General features: G+C 42.4%; 1 protein-coding gene across 5 annotated transcripts in view; it reads left to right on the top strand.

Annotated features, from left to right (window-relative positions):
* Positions 1–17,204, top strand: part of Lrrc49 (leucine rich repeat containing 49) — a 120,535-nt gene that overhangs the window by 65,549 nt on the left and 37,782 nt on the right. For all 5 annotated transcript variants that reach the window (XM_029543523.1, XM_021206168.2, XM_021206167.1 and 2 more), the window contains 2 exons: positions 8,347–8,430; positions 13,090–13,253. In XM_029543523.1, the coding sequence (XP_029399383.1) occupies positions 8,347–8,430; positions 13,090–13,253 (248 nt within the window). The remainder of the gene's footprint in view (positions 1–8,346; positions 8,431–13,089; positions 13,254–17,204) is intronic.

The raw sequence follows: 17,204 nt of genomic DNA, 5'->3' as shown, positions 1-17,204 counted from the left end.
TCCCCTGAGTGTGCCTCCCACGGACCCTCCTGCTCCCCTGAGTGTGCCTCCCACGGACCCTCCTGCTCTCTGAGTGCACCTCCCACGGACGCTCCCTGCTCCCTGAGTGTGCCTCCCACGGACCCTCCTGCTCTCTGAGTGTGCCTCCCACGGACCCTCCTGCTCCCCTGAGTGTGCCTCCCACGGACCCTCCTGCTCCCCTGGCCTTCTGTGTACCTTGCTGCTTCTTTGCATGTGGCTTAGGAAATTGGGGTTCCAGTTGCATGAGTGCTTGTTAATTGTTAACTAATTAGGAAACTATGGGTTATTGTGATTATAAACTTAATAATTTTAAGTGCAAGATTGTTTTTTAAACTTAATAATTTTAAGTGCAAAATTGTTTTTTAAACTATCACCTACATCCAGTTTCATCAAATAAAGCTTTAAAATTTTTAGGCTTATATTTAAATCAAACTCCATATTTTTAAAATTCTTGTTCAATATTTAGCTAGTAATTTATTTTGAAAGGAGAAAACAGAGTTTCCAAGTGAGAGCTTTGTATAGTTTTGTGGTTGCTGTCATTTCTGCTTATGGAGATGTTGTGGTCTCCTAATGCAGCCTTTCCTAGTCATTCTGTCTCTGGTTGTATCTTCTATAGTGAGACATTTTGATGTGGCCACTGCTGTAAGAAAACCTGCATATGATTCTCCAGTGTTCAGGGTGTATCAGCATGGTACTGGCTCTAAGAAATTCTGTAGTAAGGAAACCTGCTGCCTCTCTTTCATGACATTTCACATTTATTGGAGTATTTGCTTTCTCAGAAAATATGCAGGGATAATCTCAGTGAGGTCATCTCTGTCCTTAAAAATATTATTAAACCTCTACTTGCTCCCCTCTCATAAACTGTGATTTCATGTGAGTTCTGCAGCAGGTTTGCCCGATTGCCCCATGACTGACTCTTTGAATGTCAGCTTCCCACACAATGGAAGTGTGTGTCATTTCCATTGATATTTAGTGACACTTTGGGCATTCTAAGTAGTGGCAAATAGCTAAACGTGTAGATGAATTCATGAGTCCCGTGGGTCCTGGGTTTCCTCATGTTCTGCTAACAGAATGAGACAGTTCTTTGTCTTCTCTGTCTGCTCAGACACTTGTTGCCAACATGTCAACAGTGATTTGTATTTTAGGGATGTCTCTTTCCCTTATCTCCATGCCTTTTAAAATTGAGCATCCGTGATACTTCTGATTACCCTGCTTGCTGAAAATGATGCAGAAAAGATGTACAGCTTGCCCACTAAGTAGTTGAGTGTGTGCTAGCACTGCTGTACGTCATACCTCTGTCTTAGCACTATACAGTGTTTAGAGAAAGCAGTCACCCCCTTCTCGTTTTGACACAAATAGGCACTCCGCAGGGACCCCTCCCCTCCTCCTGCGATGCAGAGTGCTGCAGGGTGGAGTTGGATTTACTAAGCTCCAATAATGACTTTTATTAATTCTTGGAAAATTTTCTAAATTTCATGTGTAATAAAGGAGAATGCATTTCTTGTCACAAAAGGGAAGAATATAAAATCCTCAGCTGTGACATCATGATGCTGACTGAGGAACCAAACCTGTGTCTTCAGGCTCACTGGGAGGCAGTATCAGTTCACCAAGCATTGTTCCTTTCAGGCAAAATGAATTCTCTGTTTGAACCATTTTCTGTTGACATGATACCTGTCCGTATTTGTGGGACATAGTTACAGTGTGTGCATATAACACAGCAGTCAAAGCAGGCTGGTTGTTAGTATCCTTAGATTGTAGTAAATTAATAGATACTAATAGTATTATTAATATCCATCCCTCTCAGAGGTGGGTCTTGACCATGTCTTTGTATTTGAGCAAAGCATTTGGATAAGTTTGTTGCTGACATTTTGAGCTAAGCTGGGTGCCCAGGTGCTCGATTCACATATACCACAGAACACAGAGGAGCTGATTGATGACAGCCTCCGAGAAGTATCCACTGATAAACCACGGGACTTCCCCACACCCCGTTGAATTGACCATTAATGTCTAGATAAAAGAATATTGATTTTACCCTGATGAAGAATATGGAGATAGAAAATGGAGAGGTTAGAGTGATGATCTATAGGGTAATTAGTCGGGATCAAGAAGAAGCTCAACAGCATACGACAGGGTTGGAAACATCGCCTGGAGCAAATCCACCCAAGGCTGTGCTCATTGGCTGCCAAGCAAAGCAGAGTGTTTAACAGCTTTAAATGTTACTTAGAATAAAAGAAAGCAAAGAAAGATGTGAGTACAAAATCATATGTGGCTCACAAAGCCTAAATATGGTGTGTGTGTGTGTGTGTGTGTGTGTGTGTGTTCTTTACATACTCTTTACTTGCCTTCCCTGTTTGATCCTTATGTGGGGTGTTATTGAAATCTAATACAGTAGAGGCTTTTTTTAAAAATTAATTATTTTATTTATTTACATTTCAAATGTCCTCCTTCTTGGTCTCCCCTCCATGAACCTCCAACCCCCTACTCCTCCCCTTAGCCTCTAAGAGGGTGCTCACCCACCCTTCACTAACCCACTCCAGCCTCACCCCTCTAGCATCCCCCTTCTCTGGGGCATCAAGCCTCCATAGGGCCAAGTGTATCCCCTCCCACTGATGCCAGATAAGGCAGTCTTCTACTACATATGTTTCGGGAACCACGGACTGGCCTGTGTGTGCTCTTTTGTTGGTGGCTTAGTCCTTGGGAGCTCTGAGGGGTCTGGTTAGTTAATACTGTTTTTCCTATGGGGTTGCAATCCCCTTTAGCTCCTTCAGTCCTTCCCCTAACTCTTCTATTGGGGTCTCCTTGCTTAGTCCAATAATTGGTTGTGAGTATCTGCATCTGTCTTAGTCGGTGCTGGCAGAGCCTCTCAGAGGACAGCCATGCCAGGCTCCGTCTGCAAGCACATCTTGACATCAGCAATAGTGTTGGGGTTTGGTGTCTGTGGATGGGATGGATCCCAAGGTGGGGTAGTCTCTGGATGGCCTTTCCTTCAGTCTCTGCACCATTTTTTCCTCTGCATTTCCTTTAGACANGAACAATTCTGGGTTAAAAAATTTGAGATGTGTACGTGGCCCCATCCCTCAACTGGGGGCCATGTCTATTCACTGAAGTTGGTCTCTTCAGGTTCTAGCTCCTCAACTTCATATGGAATAACAAAAAACCCAGGATAGCAAAACCAATTCTCAACAATAAAAGAACTTCTGGGGGAACCATCCTCCCTGACCGTAAGCTGCACTACAGAGCAATAGTGATAAAAGACGCATGGGACTGGTCCAGAGACAGACAGGTCTGGAATAGCATTGAAGACCCAGAAGTGAACCCACACACCTATGATCACTTGATCTTTGATAAAGAAGTCAAAGCCATACAGTGGAAGAAAGAAAGCATTTTCAACATATGGTGCTGATCTTACTGGTAGTCTGCATGTAGAAGAAGGCAAATTATCCATTTTTATCTCCTTTTTATATTTTTATTTTAACATTTTGTTTGTTTAGCGATGTATTTTGTGGATTGCACAATGCATGCATGTGTTGTTTTATTTTACATTTATTTGTTTATGTGTACAAGTGTTTTGCCTGTATGTATATATTTGCACCACATGCATGCTTAGTCCTCACAGAGTCCAGAAGAAAGTGTTGGATCCCCCAGGGAATTACAGACAGTTATGTGGATGCTGGAATTAAACCCAGGACCCCTGGAAGACTAGCTTATACTCTTAACCACCAGACTGTCTCTCTAGTCCCTGTAGTTTTATGTATTTTATTTGTCATTGTTGTTTTGAGACAGGGTCTTTCTATGTAATCCCTGGATAGCCTAGAGATCTCTATGAAGACCAGGCTGGCCTCCAGTTCACAAAGATCTGCCTGCTGTGTGCTGGTGAGATGTGCACCCCAATGTTGATCCAGTTCTGTGCCTTTTACAGAAAAATTTTAATGACCTTTTTTCTAGCAAAATGAGAAGAATCTAAGAAGGTAAAACAGTAGATCATTTGAAAAAATATTTGACTTTCCAGTAGCAGCAGCAGCAGACCAAAGAATCCCTACACATGTTAAGAATGTCTCCTCATGGGCTGGAGAGATGGCTCAGCAGCTAAGAGCACTGACTACTATTCCAGAGGTCCTGAGTTCAATTCCCAACAACCACATGGTGGCTCACAACCATCTGTAATGGGATCTGATGCACTCTTCTGGAGTGTCTGAAGACAGCTACAATGTACTCACATATATACAATCAGTAAATCTTAAAAAAATATAAATATGCTTTTAAAAAAGAAAAAAAAAGAGAATGTCTCCTTATAACAGCAAGCAGACTGAAAGATCTCTGAGGGTGGGGAATGGAGATTAGTCTGAGTCATGTGTGTGGAAAAGATTGCATAAAATTGAGTGAGTTATGAATTGATAGCTAGCATGGTTTCAAACTATAGTCATTTGTAGAAACAAAGAAATCAGGAAATAGAAATAATCTCCCAATTTTTTTTATTCAATGGTCTGATTTCTCAACTGTCGTTTTTAGGGTGTTCATATATGTGATGTGTGTGTGTGTGTGTGTGTGTGTGTGTGTGTGTGTGTGTGTACACATGTGGGTGCAGGTAGAGGCCAGAGGTTGCTGTCAGGAGTCTTCCACAGTCACTCTCTGCTTTATTTTCTGAGGCAGGGTTTCTCACTTGAACCTAGAGCTCAGTGATTGGCTAGTCTGAGCAGCCAGCTTCCCCTGGGATGCCCTGTCCATCACTGCAGTACAGGATGCTGTGCAGTGCAAGGTGCTGTGAAGTTCAGGATGCTGTGCAGTGCAGGGTGCTGTGCAGTGCAGAATGCTGTGCAGTGTAGGATGGAATTATACGGCGGCTGTCATACCCACTTGGCATTCACACCATGCTGGCAGTCTGACCTCCTGGTCTTCACTCTTACACAGCAAGCACTGCCCACTGAGTGCTCTGCCAGCCTCTGAGCTGCAGTTGGGTTTTAGGCAGGTAGCAGCCATTGGTAGCCATTCTAGGGCCCCTCGCTTGAACAGAGATGGTAGAAGGAAGACATTGGAGTGGGTGTGACAGCTCTCATCCATGATCAAAAGAACAGAGTAGACACATTCTGAGGGGGAAATAAAAAGACCATTACACATGAAATTTGGAGACAGAGGGCTTGGTTCACAGCACCCACATCCAGAGGCTGTAACTGTCTGTTACTGCAGTTTCAAGGGCTTCAAGGATGCCCACACATAGAGAGGGTAGACACCCACACAAACAATACATACATACATACATACATACATACATACATACATACATATATACATACATACAAAAAATACAAACTTTTTAAAAAAATAGAATGTTCTTTTCTAGGACAACACTTTGAGAAGACAAATACAATCACAATTCTAGAAGAGAAGCACACATGTCAGAGTGGGCACCTCAAGCTCACGTTTAGTTTGTTTAGTGTAAACTTTGATCTCCAAAAATATATAGGACATTACAAAGTCTGATATTACTAATGCCACTGAAAGCGGGGTTCCCCTTTGGTGGTGTGTGGAAGAGGCTTTCTTTAGGCTTCTGAATTCACATGTGGTCATGTAAGTTGCTTTGGCTACTGAAATCTATCATTAATGTGTATTATCCCCAGGAAGAGGCATTTAGAGCCCAAGTGCTAATGGTTCCTTATGCCTTTCCCCATGCTCTGGTCATTATGGAAACATGAAACTCTTCTGCATGGTCAAAAAATAAACATCTTTAAAACTATTTTTGTTTTGTACATATTTGTGTATGTACATTTGTACATGCATAAATGTGTGTGTGTGTGTGTGTGTGTGTGTGTGTGTGTGTGTGTGTGTGCATGTACAGGCACACCAACTAAAGTCAGAAAAAAAGTCTAAATCTCTTAGTTGAGAATAAAGGATGGAAGTGGCTTTCATCCAGAGTCTGAACTGGTCTCTTGGAGACGCCAGAGTAGTCCTTGCTTTGCTTTTCCTTCTTGCCAACAGATTCATGGCCCATCTTCACAATTAGAGATTCAGATTTTTTTATTTGTAAAGTTAGCAATTTAGTAATTGTATGTGCTAACATATAATCAACAAATGTAAATACATATACATACATATGTACAATACATACATACATGCATATCCTTAAAACCTTCAATGCTTAAATGGATTTGGTATAAATCCAGTTTTCCAGGGTTTAGAATTCCTTTTAAAGTCCTACTACGTTTAGTAGACACCCGTTCTCTCTGACAGTCAGATGAGATCATCTCTGAAGCATGCGCCCTACGTGATCCACGCATGTCCGTAGCCTTTGCGTCTGGCTCTTGCAGTAACTGATGTTTCTAGTTTGTGTCTTCTAGATGAGGCCACTGGGGCATCGTGTCTTTCTGCTGCCTCAGAATCTGCCCAGAAGAGTTGGTTCATGGCCCCAGTGCAGGCTGGGTGGGTGAACAGCCGCCACGCCTCAGCAGAGGCTGTAAGCATCCATTGTGCTCCACGGCTCTAAATGCTACACACTCCATAAAATCACAGGCACAATCCTGTTTTCCTTTTCTAGAAAGATAGGGAATATTTTTCATTTAGACAACCTCTAACAGAGAATAGTGGTCAGCACTCAGCAGTGTTAGTAAAGAAACTAAAATGGCTAAAAATCTGGCCAGTTACTAAACCAGCTATTTTGTGAGGCTAGGAAGCAAAGTTCTGAAATTTTAATTTCTCCTTTTTACTTATACTGTAACCAAAAACAACAACAACAACAACAAAAANAAAAAANAAAAAAAAAAAAAAAAAAGCACTTAAATACCAAAAATCACATTGAATTTCCACTCCCTTTAAAACAACTTGGTCATATGACAAAAACTGCTAGGTTCTGAGTTTTTTTGGTCTCTCTAAAATTAGAAAAGCGAACTAAAATAAACCTTTATTTAAACAACAACAACATTACAGGTTACCCTTCCAGCGAGCCTGTCTCTGGCCAGCTTTTGTCACTGATTGTGTGTTTCGCTGTGAGCCAGTGCTGTTCAGAGCTTTCCTTCTTCATTTCTTCAGATTTCTTTTTTCTCTCCCTTCCCTCCCTCCCTTCCTTTCCTCTTCTCCTCCCCCCCCTCCAGGGAGTTCATTTGTGTCACTGCTGTGCTGTTTTATTCTCTGACTCTGTACTATGACTTGAAGTCAGGTGTGACGATGCCTCCTGCACTGTTGTTTTGGGGGTTTGTTTTGTGTTTGTTGTTTGTTTGTTTGTTTGTTTTTGTACATAATGAACTTTAAGATTTTTTTATTTCTGTGAATAATGTCCCTAGAATTTTGGCTGGGATTGCATTAAATCTGTAGATTATGTTTGGTAGGGTGGCCATTCTCAGGATATTCTTTCTGATCTATGAGCATGGGCATGAGGAGGTTGTCCCACCTCCCAGTGCCTTCCCCTGTTTCTTTTGAGGGTAGTATAAATGGGATTGTTTCCCTGGTTTCGTTTTCATTACTTTTGGCAATGGTATATAGACAGGTCACTCATGTTGTATATTAATTTTTTTATCCTAGTTCTTTGGTAAAGTTCTTTATTAGTTCCCCTCTGGAGTCTTTAGAATCTCGGAAGTGTAGGACCATACTAGAGATGCTCTGGCTTCTCCCTTTCCTGTCTGTATCTGTATGATTTGCCTCTCTTGTCTTAACTGCTCTAGCTTAAACTTCTAGCACTCTAGAGTACGACTGGAGAAAGTGGACACCCACTTCCTTTTCCCGATTTCAGTAGGAAAGCTTGTAGGCAGTTCTCTACGTATTATAGTATTGGCTGCAGGCTAGTTGTGTATAGTCTTTATGTTGTTGAGATGTGGTCTCTCTATTCTAACTTTCTTTAGGACTCTTATCATGAAGGAATGTTGGGTTGTTGTTGTTGTTGTTGTTGTTTCTAAAGGCTTTTCTTTACCTATCAAATTGAATGATCCATCTTTCAGGTCATTTTTGTACTATATAGTATCTATTGATTTTTATGTATTGAGCCATCTCTGCATCTCTGAAATAAAGCCATTTTGACTGGGTGAATAATCTTTCTGATATGTCCTGGATTCTTTCCAGAAGCCCCCCCCCCATCTTTATTGAAGTATAATTGACAAATATCTGGCTCCCCCTTTCTTTTTCTTATTGTTTTCTTTCTTGTTTTAATTAGCTGACTTAGTTCATCTACAGAATAGGTGTGGACTTAGAAATACACAATTCATTTTAGAATTAAGAAGTGAGAAGAAAATATAAAGAAAATACCAACCTTCCTTCCAGGGCCTCTTTTCTGTTAGCACAATACCTCATTGCAAAATGGCTAACTCCTCAGGATAATTTCTCTAAAAAACATTTTGTTTCTAGGAAGAAGAAAGACGCGTGGCATCTGTTGTGGCCAAAAAAGAGGAGGAGAAGAAGAGGGAGAGTCACAAGCAGTCCTTGCTGAAGGTACAGCCTTCAGTGAGGCCTCCACTTGCACAGGAGGACACCTCGACGCTGGCCAGCACACAGGAACATGGCTTTCAAAACTAAGTCTGTGTTTTGTAAGCAAGCACTCCTGGAAACTCTCATGGGTTACTACGGTGACTAGACCTGCACAGAGGTGCTCTGAAATACAAGATGGGCATTGTAGAAGAAAGGGTGTGGTGGCAATAGAAAGGGAAGTAGAGCGTTTCCCATGCCAACATGGCTTTTTGTGATTGCCTGGCATTAGCATACCACTTTGGATAGCTTTTGACAGCCATCTTTACTGATAGGCTTTTATGAGCATTGCTGTGAGGTTTTAATGACAACTATTAAAACCTAAAGTGTTTCTCCATTAGCTCCTTTGATACAGAAATGAGGAGAATCTTGAGGAATTCAGAAATGAAAAATTTATTTTAAAGTATTTCTAGGTGATCAAGCATACCTGATATCAACTTCCCTGAGTAGTGATTTCTCTTAAAATACTTGATGTTACCATCACAGAGTTTGATAAAGACAGGTTAGAATGGTTAGCTTTTAGCAGTGTCACACAGGGTAATGGGAGCTGTTGTCCCTGTCGCATGTAGCTGCTTTTCTCTTTAAAGTGACCAGAAAGGACACAGTTATGTGTATGAACTTTACTTAGTTCTCCACAGGTGGCTGTGTTCTGTGGTAGGGATCCAGGCTACACAAGGACATGCTGTAGACTGTTCTATGCTATGAAAATGATTCCTAAATTAACATCAAAACCTGTCCCCAACACCTTGCATTTCAAGACACCAGATTTAAAAGTAAAAAGTAGCTGGGTGTGGCGGCGCATGCCTTTAATCCCAGCACTCAGGAGGCAGAGGCAGGTGGATTTCTGAGTTCGAGGCCAGCCTGGTCTACAAAGTGAGTTCCAGGACAGCCAGGGCTATAACTAGTGTTAATGTGCCAACTGCACATGATTCTCTTCCTTTCTGTTCCCTCTGACCCCAGCTCCTCCCCAGCTCTCTGTGGTTCTCCCTGATTCCATTGTCCATGTGCCCTCTCTTGACACAGATGCCTCTTCACTCATTGCCTAAGAGGATTTTAATTTTCTTATGTTGGACTACTCCTAAGAGTTTATCAAAAGTACATTTTTAATACTTTGTTTATAAAAATATAGCTGCAGTAGTAGTTTTGAACAATTATAAGAGTAGGACTTGCCCTTGCCAGGCCACATTGTGGGCAAGTCTTCCCAAACTGCTCATGCTGGGGACCCGACCTTCTGCGTCACACCATTGCTGCTGTCCAGCTCCTGTGTAAGTGAGTGAGTTGGTGATGATCCAAGACACATATGACATTCCTAGAGTAAAGATGAGACCTGCTGAACCCTCCTGTGCGACTGACCCAGAGTATGGCAAAGAAAAAGGAGCGTTGGAGTCTTGTTGATGATTTAGCTAGGCGTCTGCCAACCTGCCCATGTGAACAGAGCACATATTGGGGCCAGGCACAGGATCAACTTGACTTTCTGTGCAACTGAAACTTTATCTCAATATTACCACCCCCATCCCCTAATTCAGCTGCTTCTTACCATTATATATGCCACGGATTCAAGTGAACATTTAAAAGAGTATTTGGAAAATTTAATGACAACTTTAGAGAATAGCAGTTTGTTTGAAGTCTTGGAGCTGTGATTGATTATGAACTGTAGCTTTTTGGTTTTGATAAGAGAAGTGTTGGCATCAGCAGGCCCAGATTTAGCCATTGCTGAGAGCTGAAGCCACATCAGAACAGAGCTTCAGCACGTCTAAGGCTGCATCCCTTCAGATGCAAGTACTGATCCTGGAGATGCTGGAAGCTGTGTGGGAGGGAGCCATGGTGCACAAAGCCTGTGTCTGCAGCCGTATCCTCATGTCTTCCTGTCCACCTGCCACCTTTGAGATGATCACTGTGACATACACTGATGAGGTCCTGCCTGGACAGTGACGAGTAGACTCAACTGGCAGAACATGAACTTCCCCAGATATTTTCCACTTCTACATATACTTGGCAATTGGCAGCCACCTAAGCAATGATAGGCATGAATACAGCTGACCTGTCAAAGCATCCATGCTCTCTGAGAACAGAGCACACTTGGGTACCCTTTAGTCTTGCAAAGGCATAATCCAGATCCTTTCCTCTTGCTCCACAGGCTTCTTAAGCCCCCAGATGGCTCTGCCCAACCAGGGATGCCTACCTGACTGCAGAATAGACTCCTGACTTAATGTACCCCTTTCCTTATCCAGACCCCAGCAAAATTACCTGCTCACTCAGTCAGCCTAGTGCCAGACTGCTTTCAATAACCTATGGAAAGGAAGCCCCGCTTGGTGTGAGCACGAGAACGTGTTCGTATGTTCAGAGACCACCTTGTTATGCATTTGTAAACATATGAAGTGGTGGAAGCATGTTCTATGACTTTTTCTGGAACACTGCTATCTCTCTCATTGTGGTCTTTTTCCTGCCAGCTAGGAAGCCAAATGTGTGCAGCCTGTGGTCTTACCATTAGGTAGAAATAACTGCATTGTTTAGATTGGGAGTTGGGTTGGCATAGCCATCAACAAATAACTGAAATAGAATTTCATATGGTAAGTTTTTTTTTTAATTCTAGATTTGAGTAATAGTGTTGTATAGTAGTATAGCAGGATTTCAATTGCTTCGTGTAAGAACATTATGTACAAAATGCCAGTCATTTCAGAAACACATGCACAGTATTTACAGTGCTCTTAACTGCATAGACACTTGAAATAACAAACTGCAGAACAAAGAACTCAGGCCCAAAACAGTTCTAAACTTAAAATTTTGAAAAGGTTTGTTCCATTAAACAAGCCATCACTTGCGGTTTCCATCCAGTGTCCCACACATTTGCCAAACTCTTCAGTAAACAAAAGCAGAAGTACAACTGGAAACACTTGCTTTCCTTTATACAGGTGCAAAGGGATGGGAGAAAAGTCCCCTTCCCCTGCCCCTTTCCTTTTCCAGAGCAGACTCCTGGAGAGCCATTAGTGGCTCACTTTGTAGATGTCTTTCAAGGGCAGATTTTGAATGAAAGAGAAAAAAGAATCTATTTTCAGCATTCTGATCTAACGAAGATGACATTTTTAAATATTAACTTTTGAGACCAGCAAGACTGCTCAGTAAGTACAGGCTTTTGCTGCCAACCCTGACAACCTGAGTTCAGGCCCAAGAACTCACATGCTAGAAGGTAAGATCTGACCTGCGCAAGTTGTCCTCTGACCTCCACACATGTGACTTATGATTCACCACACACACACGCACGCACACACACACACACACACACACACGCACACAGATATGCATGCACACCACATAAATACACACTATAAAATGTAAGGAAAATAAGGGCTTCAGAGCTGGCTCATCAGTTAATAATACTAACTATCCCTACATAGGACACTGGTTCAGTTCCCAGCATCCACATGGCAGTTCACAACTGCCTGTAACGCTACTACTTCCTGGGGATCTGACACCCTCTTCTGGGCTCCATGGACATTGCATCCATGCAGTGCAGACATAACATGCAGACAAGACATTCATACACATAAAATAGATAAATCTTTTTAAAATAAAATAAAACTAAAGTATTACCCTTTACTAATGATGATAGTACCAGAATAGGCCTCCTTCAACCTGTCACTATAAGCCAGATGGGCATAGGATAGAGACGTGTTAATGGAGCACAGCTTCTTCAGCTTCAGTCTCCTTTTCTCAGCAGGGTTTCTATGAGAGAGTTGAGTTTCAAGACTGCAGGTCAGTGGATCTCAGTGTGTGAGCTGTGCTGGAGCCTGTCAGAGTGGCAGACTTCCAAGCCCTCCAAGTACTGGCTCAGAGTGGGGCCGGGTTCAGCGTCTGTAAAACCCTCCAGGTTAGCTGAGGCACCCTAGCTTGAGAACCACCGCCTAAAGCATTCCATTGCTTTAATTAACTCTTCTTTCCTGTTCTTCTAGAATGATAATAGTTATCAAGGAAAAGATTTTATTCAATGACTTCTTCTAGTAGCCTAGATAATATTGTTTGCACCCTGAAATGTCATGATTTATACCATGAGGGCTGGAGAGATGGCTCAGCAGCTGGAGGTGCTTGCTCCTGCAGAGGACTAGAGTTTAGTCCCTAGCAACCATGTTTTGTGGTTCAGTCACTAGTAACTCCAGTCCTGGGTACCCCCCACCCACCCACCCACACATTCATGTAAATAAAAATATTTTAAGTATTTCAAATATTTCAAATATTTGTATAAATATTTTCAAAACCAAGTTATACCATGAACTATGAAACACTAATCAGTCCCTACCCTCCCCCCTCTCTAATTATTGAGTAAAAGATGAAAGTATTTTTTCTTGCTTTGTTTAAAGGCATATGACTTTGCCAAGTCAGAGTTTCAGGTAGTGAAATAAATATATAGCTCACTGTTCAGAACAAGAAGTGTTCACCGTATAGATAATTTTCCATGCAGGCTGGCATTGTTATTAAGAATTTTAATCACAAGGTGAGCACAGGTTCATGGGTTTGCTTTAGAAACTGTGTTGGTTGTTTACCTGCAAGGAATTCCCTCTCAGAAAGTCCCAGAAGCTTTTCTCTTCTAAATATGCACTATATAACCATTGTTCCATTAATCTCCCATAGGAGAAGAAGCGGTTAACCATTAACAATGTCGCTCGAAAGTGGGACTTGCAGCAGCGGGTAGCCAACATTGCCAGCACTCAGGGCAGAAAGGACTCGGAGTCTCCTCCTCAGGAATCCTGTCAGCTTGAAGGAGGCAACATCTCTGCATTTCCAGAGGAAGCAGGGTACGAGATAGCACTCTCTCACTACTGGCATTTCCAGAGTTGAATTTAACACGGAGATGGGGGACCATTTCACACATTTGATTTTGAGGAATAATTTTTTAAAGAAAGTCAAAGTTGAAAATAAGAAGAGAAAATTTGAAAGTATCTATCTGGCTGTAACATTTCCCTAATGAAAAAGCCCTCCTGTGGTTTGTTATTTTTTTGTAAGGGGGAAGGTTAGATGTCTCAGTGCAGCCTGAGAGCCTCTGTTGACGCACATGGGTTCTAGATGCCCTGACCCAAGGGAGCGTCTGAGAGCCCCCATCCTCCATGCATCTCCCTCCTCAGCCTTTTCCATCTTAGGCTTTTGGGTGAGTTTGTTGCTTGATGCATCTGCTATCCTATACCCTGAGTAGCAGCTTCTACATGCACCTTTAAATGCTTCTGACAGCCAGACCTGGTGCCAAAGCCCCAACTATTTGGGAAGATGATGCTAGAGGATGGCAAGTTCAAGACCATCCTGAGCTACAGAGTAATGTCAAGGCTATCCCCCAACTTAATGAGTCTTCATCTCAGAATTAAAGACAAAGAAAGGGACAAGAGGCTGGGATGTGGGTCACTGGAAAAGCACCTGCCTGGCAGATACAAGGCAGCTCCCGTCGAGCACTAAAATGCTTTGAAAATGCTACCTAATAGCTGCTTTAGCCCCAAGGATACTTCAAGGCAAGCTTAACAAGGGTAGGCCTTGGAAGGGTCAGATTCAGACACGGGAACACACTGCCACAGTGTTGGGGACTGTGTCCCTGGTTGCTTGCAGCCTGTCCCGGGAATGTGAGTGTCAGCTTTAGGAACAGCAGCAAGCCAGGGCTGGCAAAACATGAACAGGGGAGTGAGGATGCCAGCCCGTCCCGCTGAAGTTCAGCAGACCATTCATTGTTCTTGATTGAGTTCTCCTATGGTTATGGTCCTCTTTAGACGTCAGAACTTGGAGACCATGGATGTGACTGATTTTCCCAGGGTGCATGTTGAGAAGACTGGAGTCCATAATCCAGCTCCTCTTCTACCTGTCCTTCCCTCTTTAGGGCTCTAGTTAGAGTCTGCGATCTATGCTGTTGCCTTGAAAGATCAGTGATGTTTACATCTGTTCTGCAGGCATAAAGCTTGACAGCAGATAGCATTTAAATCTTGAAAACTGTTCAGAGAAGTTGACATGTCTGGGGGACATAGGTCTTTTGACTTCAGGGTTAAGCTATATACTGTGACAGCTTTCTGCTTTCCACGTCACTCAGGTGTTTTTCCACTTCCTGAAGTCCTCCGTCTCTGTGACTAATCCAGGCGTGTCATGTTCTTGGCACTTTACTGTTCCATCGAGTCCTTAGTAGGCTGACCTTTCCCTGATACTTTGTCTGTCCTTGGATCTCTTCTTTTCTCACACTTCCTTTCTGTCCTTGCAGCCTCTCAGGTTGAAGGATCCCTCAGCTCTAGCACTGGGTTTTCTTCTTCTCCTCTACCGTCCAGCCCAGGAAGCTTGTACATGTTGGTGACTTTAAATGCCATTTATAGACAAGGTCACCAAAATGTGTTATCTTTTCCTTTATGGCTTGCCAATTTAGATGTTGCATAAGAAAGATATTATAAAAAATTAACTCATTATTAAGGTTTAAAGTTTGGTCTTCATCAGTCTTTGTTACATCAGTTTGTTACAAACATGGTTTGCACATTTGGGATGAGGGCTAGTTTTTTTATTTCTTCTATGGGAACAACCACTTACTCTATTGTTAAATTGAAAATACTCTTTCCTTTTCCCATTGGGATCTATCTGGATGTTTTGTTTGGTTTTTAACCATGGGAGGAGGTGAGAGTTTCTTTCTTCCAAACTCAGTACTGTGGATTGACCCAAGGCATCACTACTCTCAGTGAGAGCTCTTCCACAGAGCTCAGTCCCAAGTCTGGTCCTCAGCACTTGAGTCACTCCCCTACATCATCTCACTTCTATCTCCATCCTGTTCATCCCTTGGATGGCTCTCTCAGCAGCAGGGCTGCCATCTTTACCTTATTCCCACTGCAGTCAAGGCTGCCATCTGCTCCTCCTTCAGCACTGGACACTTCACTTTCCAGCTTCCTAAAGCTGTTGGGCTCCCTGCTGCCAACCGTCCTTCCGTCTCGAGCTTGTGCAGTGTTATACCCTTTCAGTCACTTTATGTTCCCAAATGGCACCTTGGAGGGAAGAGATTTGGACACATGTGTTCATTCCCATCTGATATTTTGCCTGAGAATACAGGGTAAATCATTTAAATGTTAGAGATTGTATTCCTACATTCTTTATAAATCTTTAAAATAAACTAACACTTGCCTGTGGCAAGTGATGTAAGCCATTTTTCCTAAAGGTGGAAAGCTAATATAGAGAGCCACAGTCTTTTCTTCAGTGTTTCAACGTGTGTTTAAATACTACCAGTGGTTTCCCACTTAAACTGCCATTGAGAGTCCTTAGGATTTCATAACACTAAAGGAAGGTAGATCATTCTGTGTTCCAGTGTCTATGACCTTTGACCTATGGGCATATAACTAAATGCCTAGGAACAGTGTGCATGAAAGCATTATGGGTATATAAAGGAAAGAATTTCTTTAACAATTTGCTATATCCCATAAATAATTTTACCATTCTCTGAACTTGGGACAGCTCAGTAGTAAACGACACACTGCAGAGATCTTTTGCCCAGCAGAAGTGGCAAAATTCTAGGTGTAATGTTTCTCTGCTTACATTGGATTCGTGTGGGAAGCTGGTTTACTTTTGGTCATTTCCTGTCTATGAACACTGGCATTTTAGCCAATGCCACTATAATAAAATCTAAGGCATAAAACGAATTTCCACATTCATGAATGTTGTAATAGAAAATTCATCAAATGAGTTATTGTGGGGATCTGCAGCATCACTTACTCTGTGGGAAAAGAATCTTTGGAAAGACTTGAAGTGTTCCTGTTCTTGCCTGGTATAAGAAGGTTAAAGACCAAAAAAAAAAAAAAAAAAAAAAATGCAGTCCTCTGGGGTAGTGCTGGTTTTGGTCATTATGTTCACTGGGGTGTGGTCTGCAGATGGCCTGGCTCTTAAGAATTTGACACTTTACTGCATCAAGTCAACTCCCCATCTTTCCTTAGGTTCCTCCAGTAATTGGAGAGACACAGGAGGTTTCCTGGTTGTTGTCAAGCAAGCTGTTTGAGAATAGTTGGACTTGGAATTAACCACCAGCGAGCGTGAGGATAACCCCACTGGCTGTCTATGGCCTTCCATCCCTGACCGTTGAGTTGGGGAACATAAGTAGTGAGGTGCTTGGCTTTATGCAGAGTCAAGCGGGATTCCACAGAAGCGCCCTGCCTTTCTCAGGATGTAGGTCCAGGCTGAGTGAGGATAGGAGTCTGGCTGGGCCCAGTACCCAGTCACCTATTAGAAGCTGACCTCATACCTAATTCTTCCTTCCCTGACATTTTATGGTCAATTAACCAATAAGTCCCCCTTTTACCTTCTCTTAAATACCTGGTAATATGTTGTCATTCATTGATAATGACCTCTAAATGCACTGAGATAAATACAGGCACAGTTTTATGCCTTCATTATTTCTAATCTTCACAAACCTCTGAAAACAGTTTTCTGGGATCACCATTTATAGACAAGGAAACTCAAACTCAGAAATCCTGAAGCTTCTTGGGAGAGTGGCAGGTCTGGAGGCTTAGCCAAGGGCTGACTTAACGATACCACCTCTACTGTATATTATCAAGTCTTTCATGTCCTCCTGTGAGGTGGTTGACATTGCACTGGTCTTCTTATTAATATCCCTGCACCAGCCTCTTCCTCCCAAATCCTTCAAGTACATGTGCTAACAGTTCTGATGTGAGTCCTTGAAGACAGAGGGTGCATGTGCTTTCTCTCTCTCTCTCTCTCTCTCTCTCTCTCTCTCTCTCTCTCTCTCTCTCTCT

This window comes from Mus pahari, chromosome 10, assembly GCF_900095145.1.
Source record: "Mus pahari chromosome 10, PAHARI_EIJ_v1.1, whole genome shotgun sequence".
Classification (NCBI taxonomy): Eukaryota; Metazoa; Chordata; class Mammalia; order Rodentia; family Muridae; genus Mus; species Mus pahari.
This window is presented reverse-complemented; position numbering and strand designations above follow the sequence as displayed.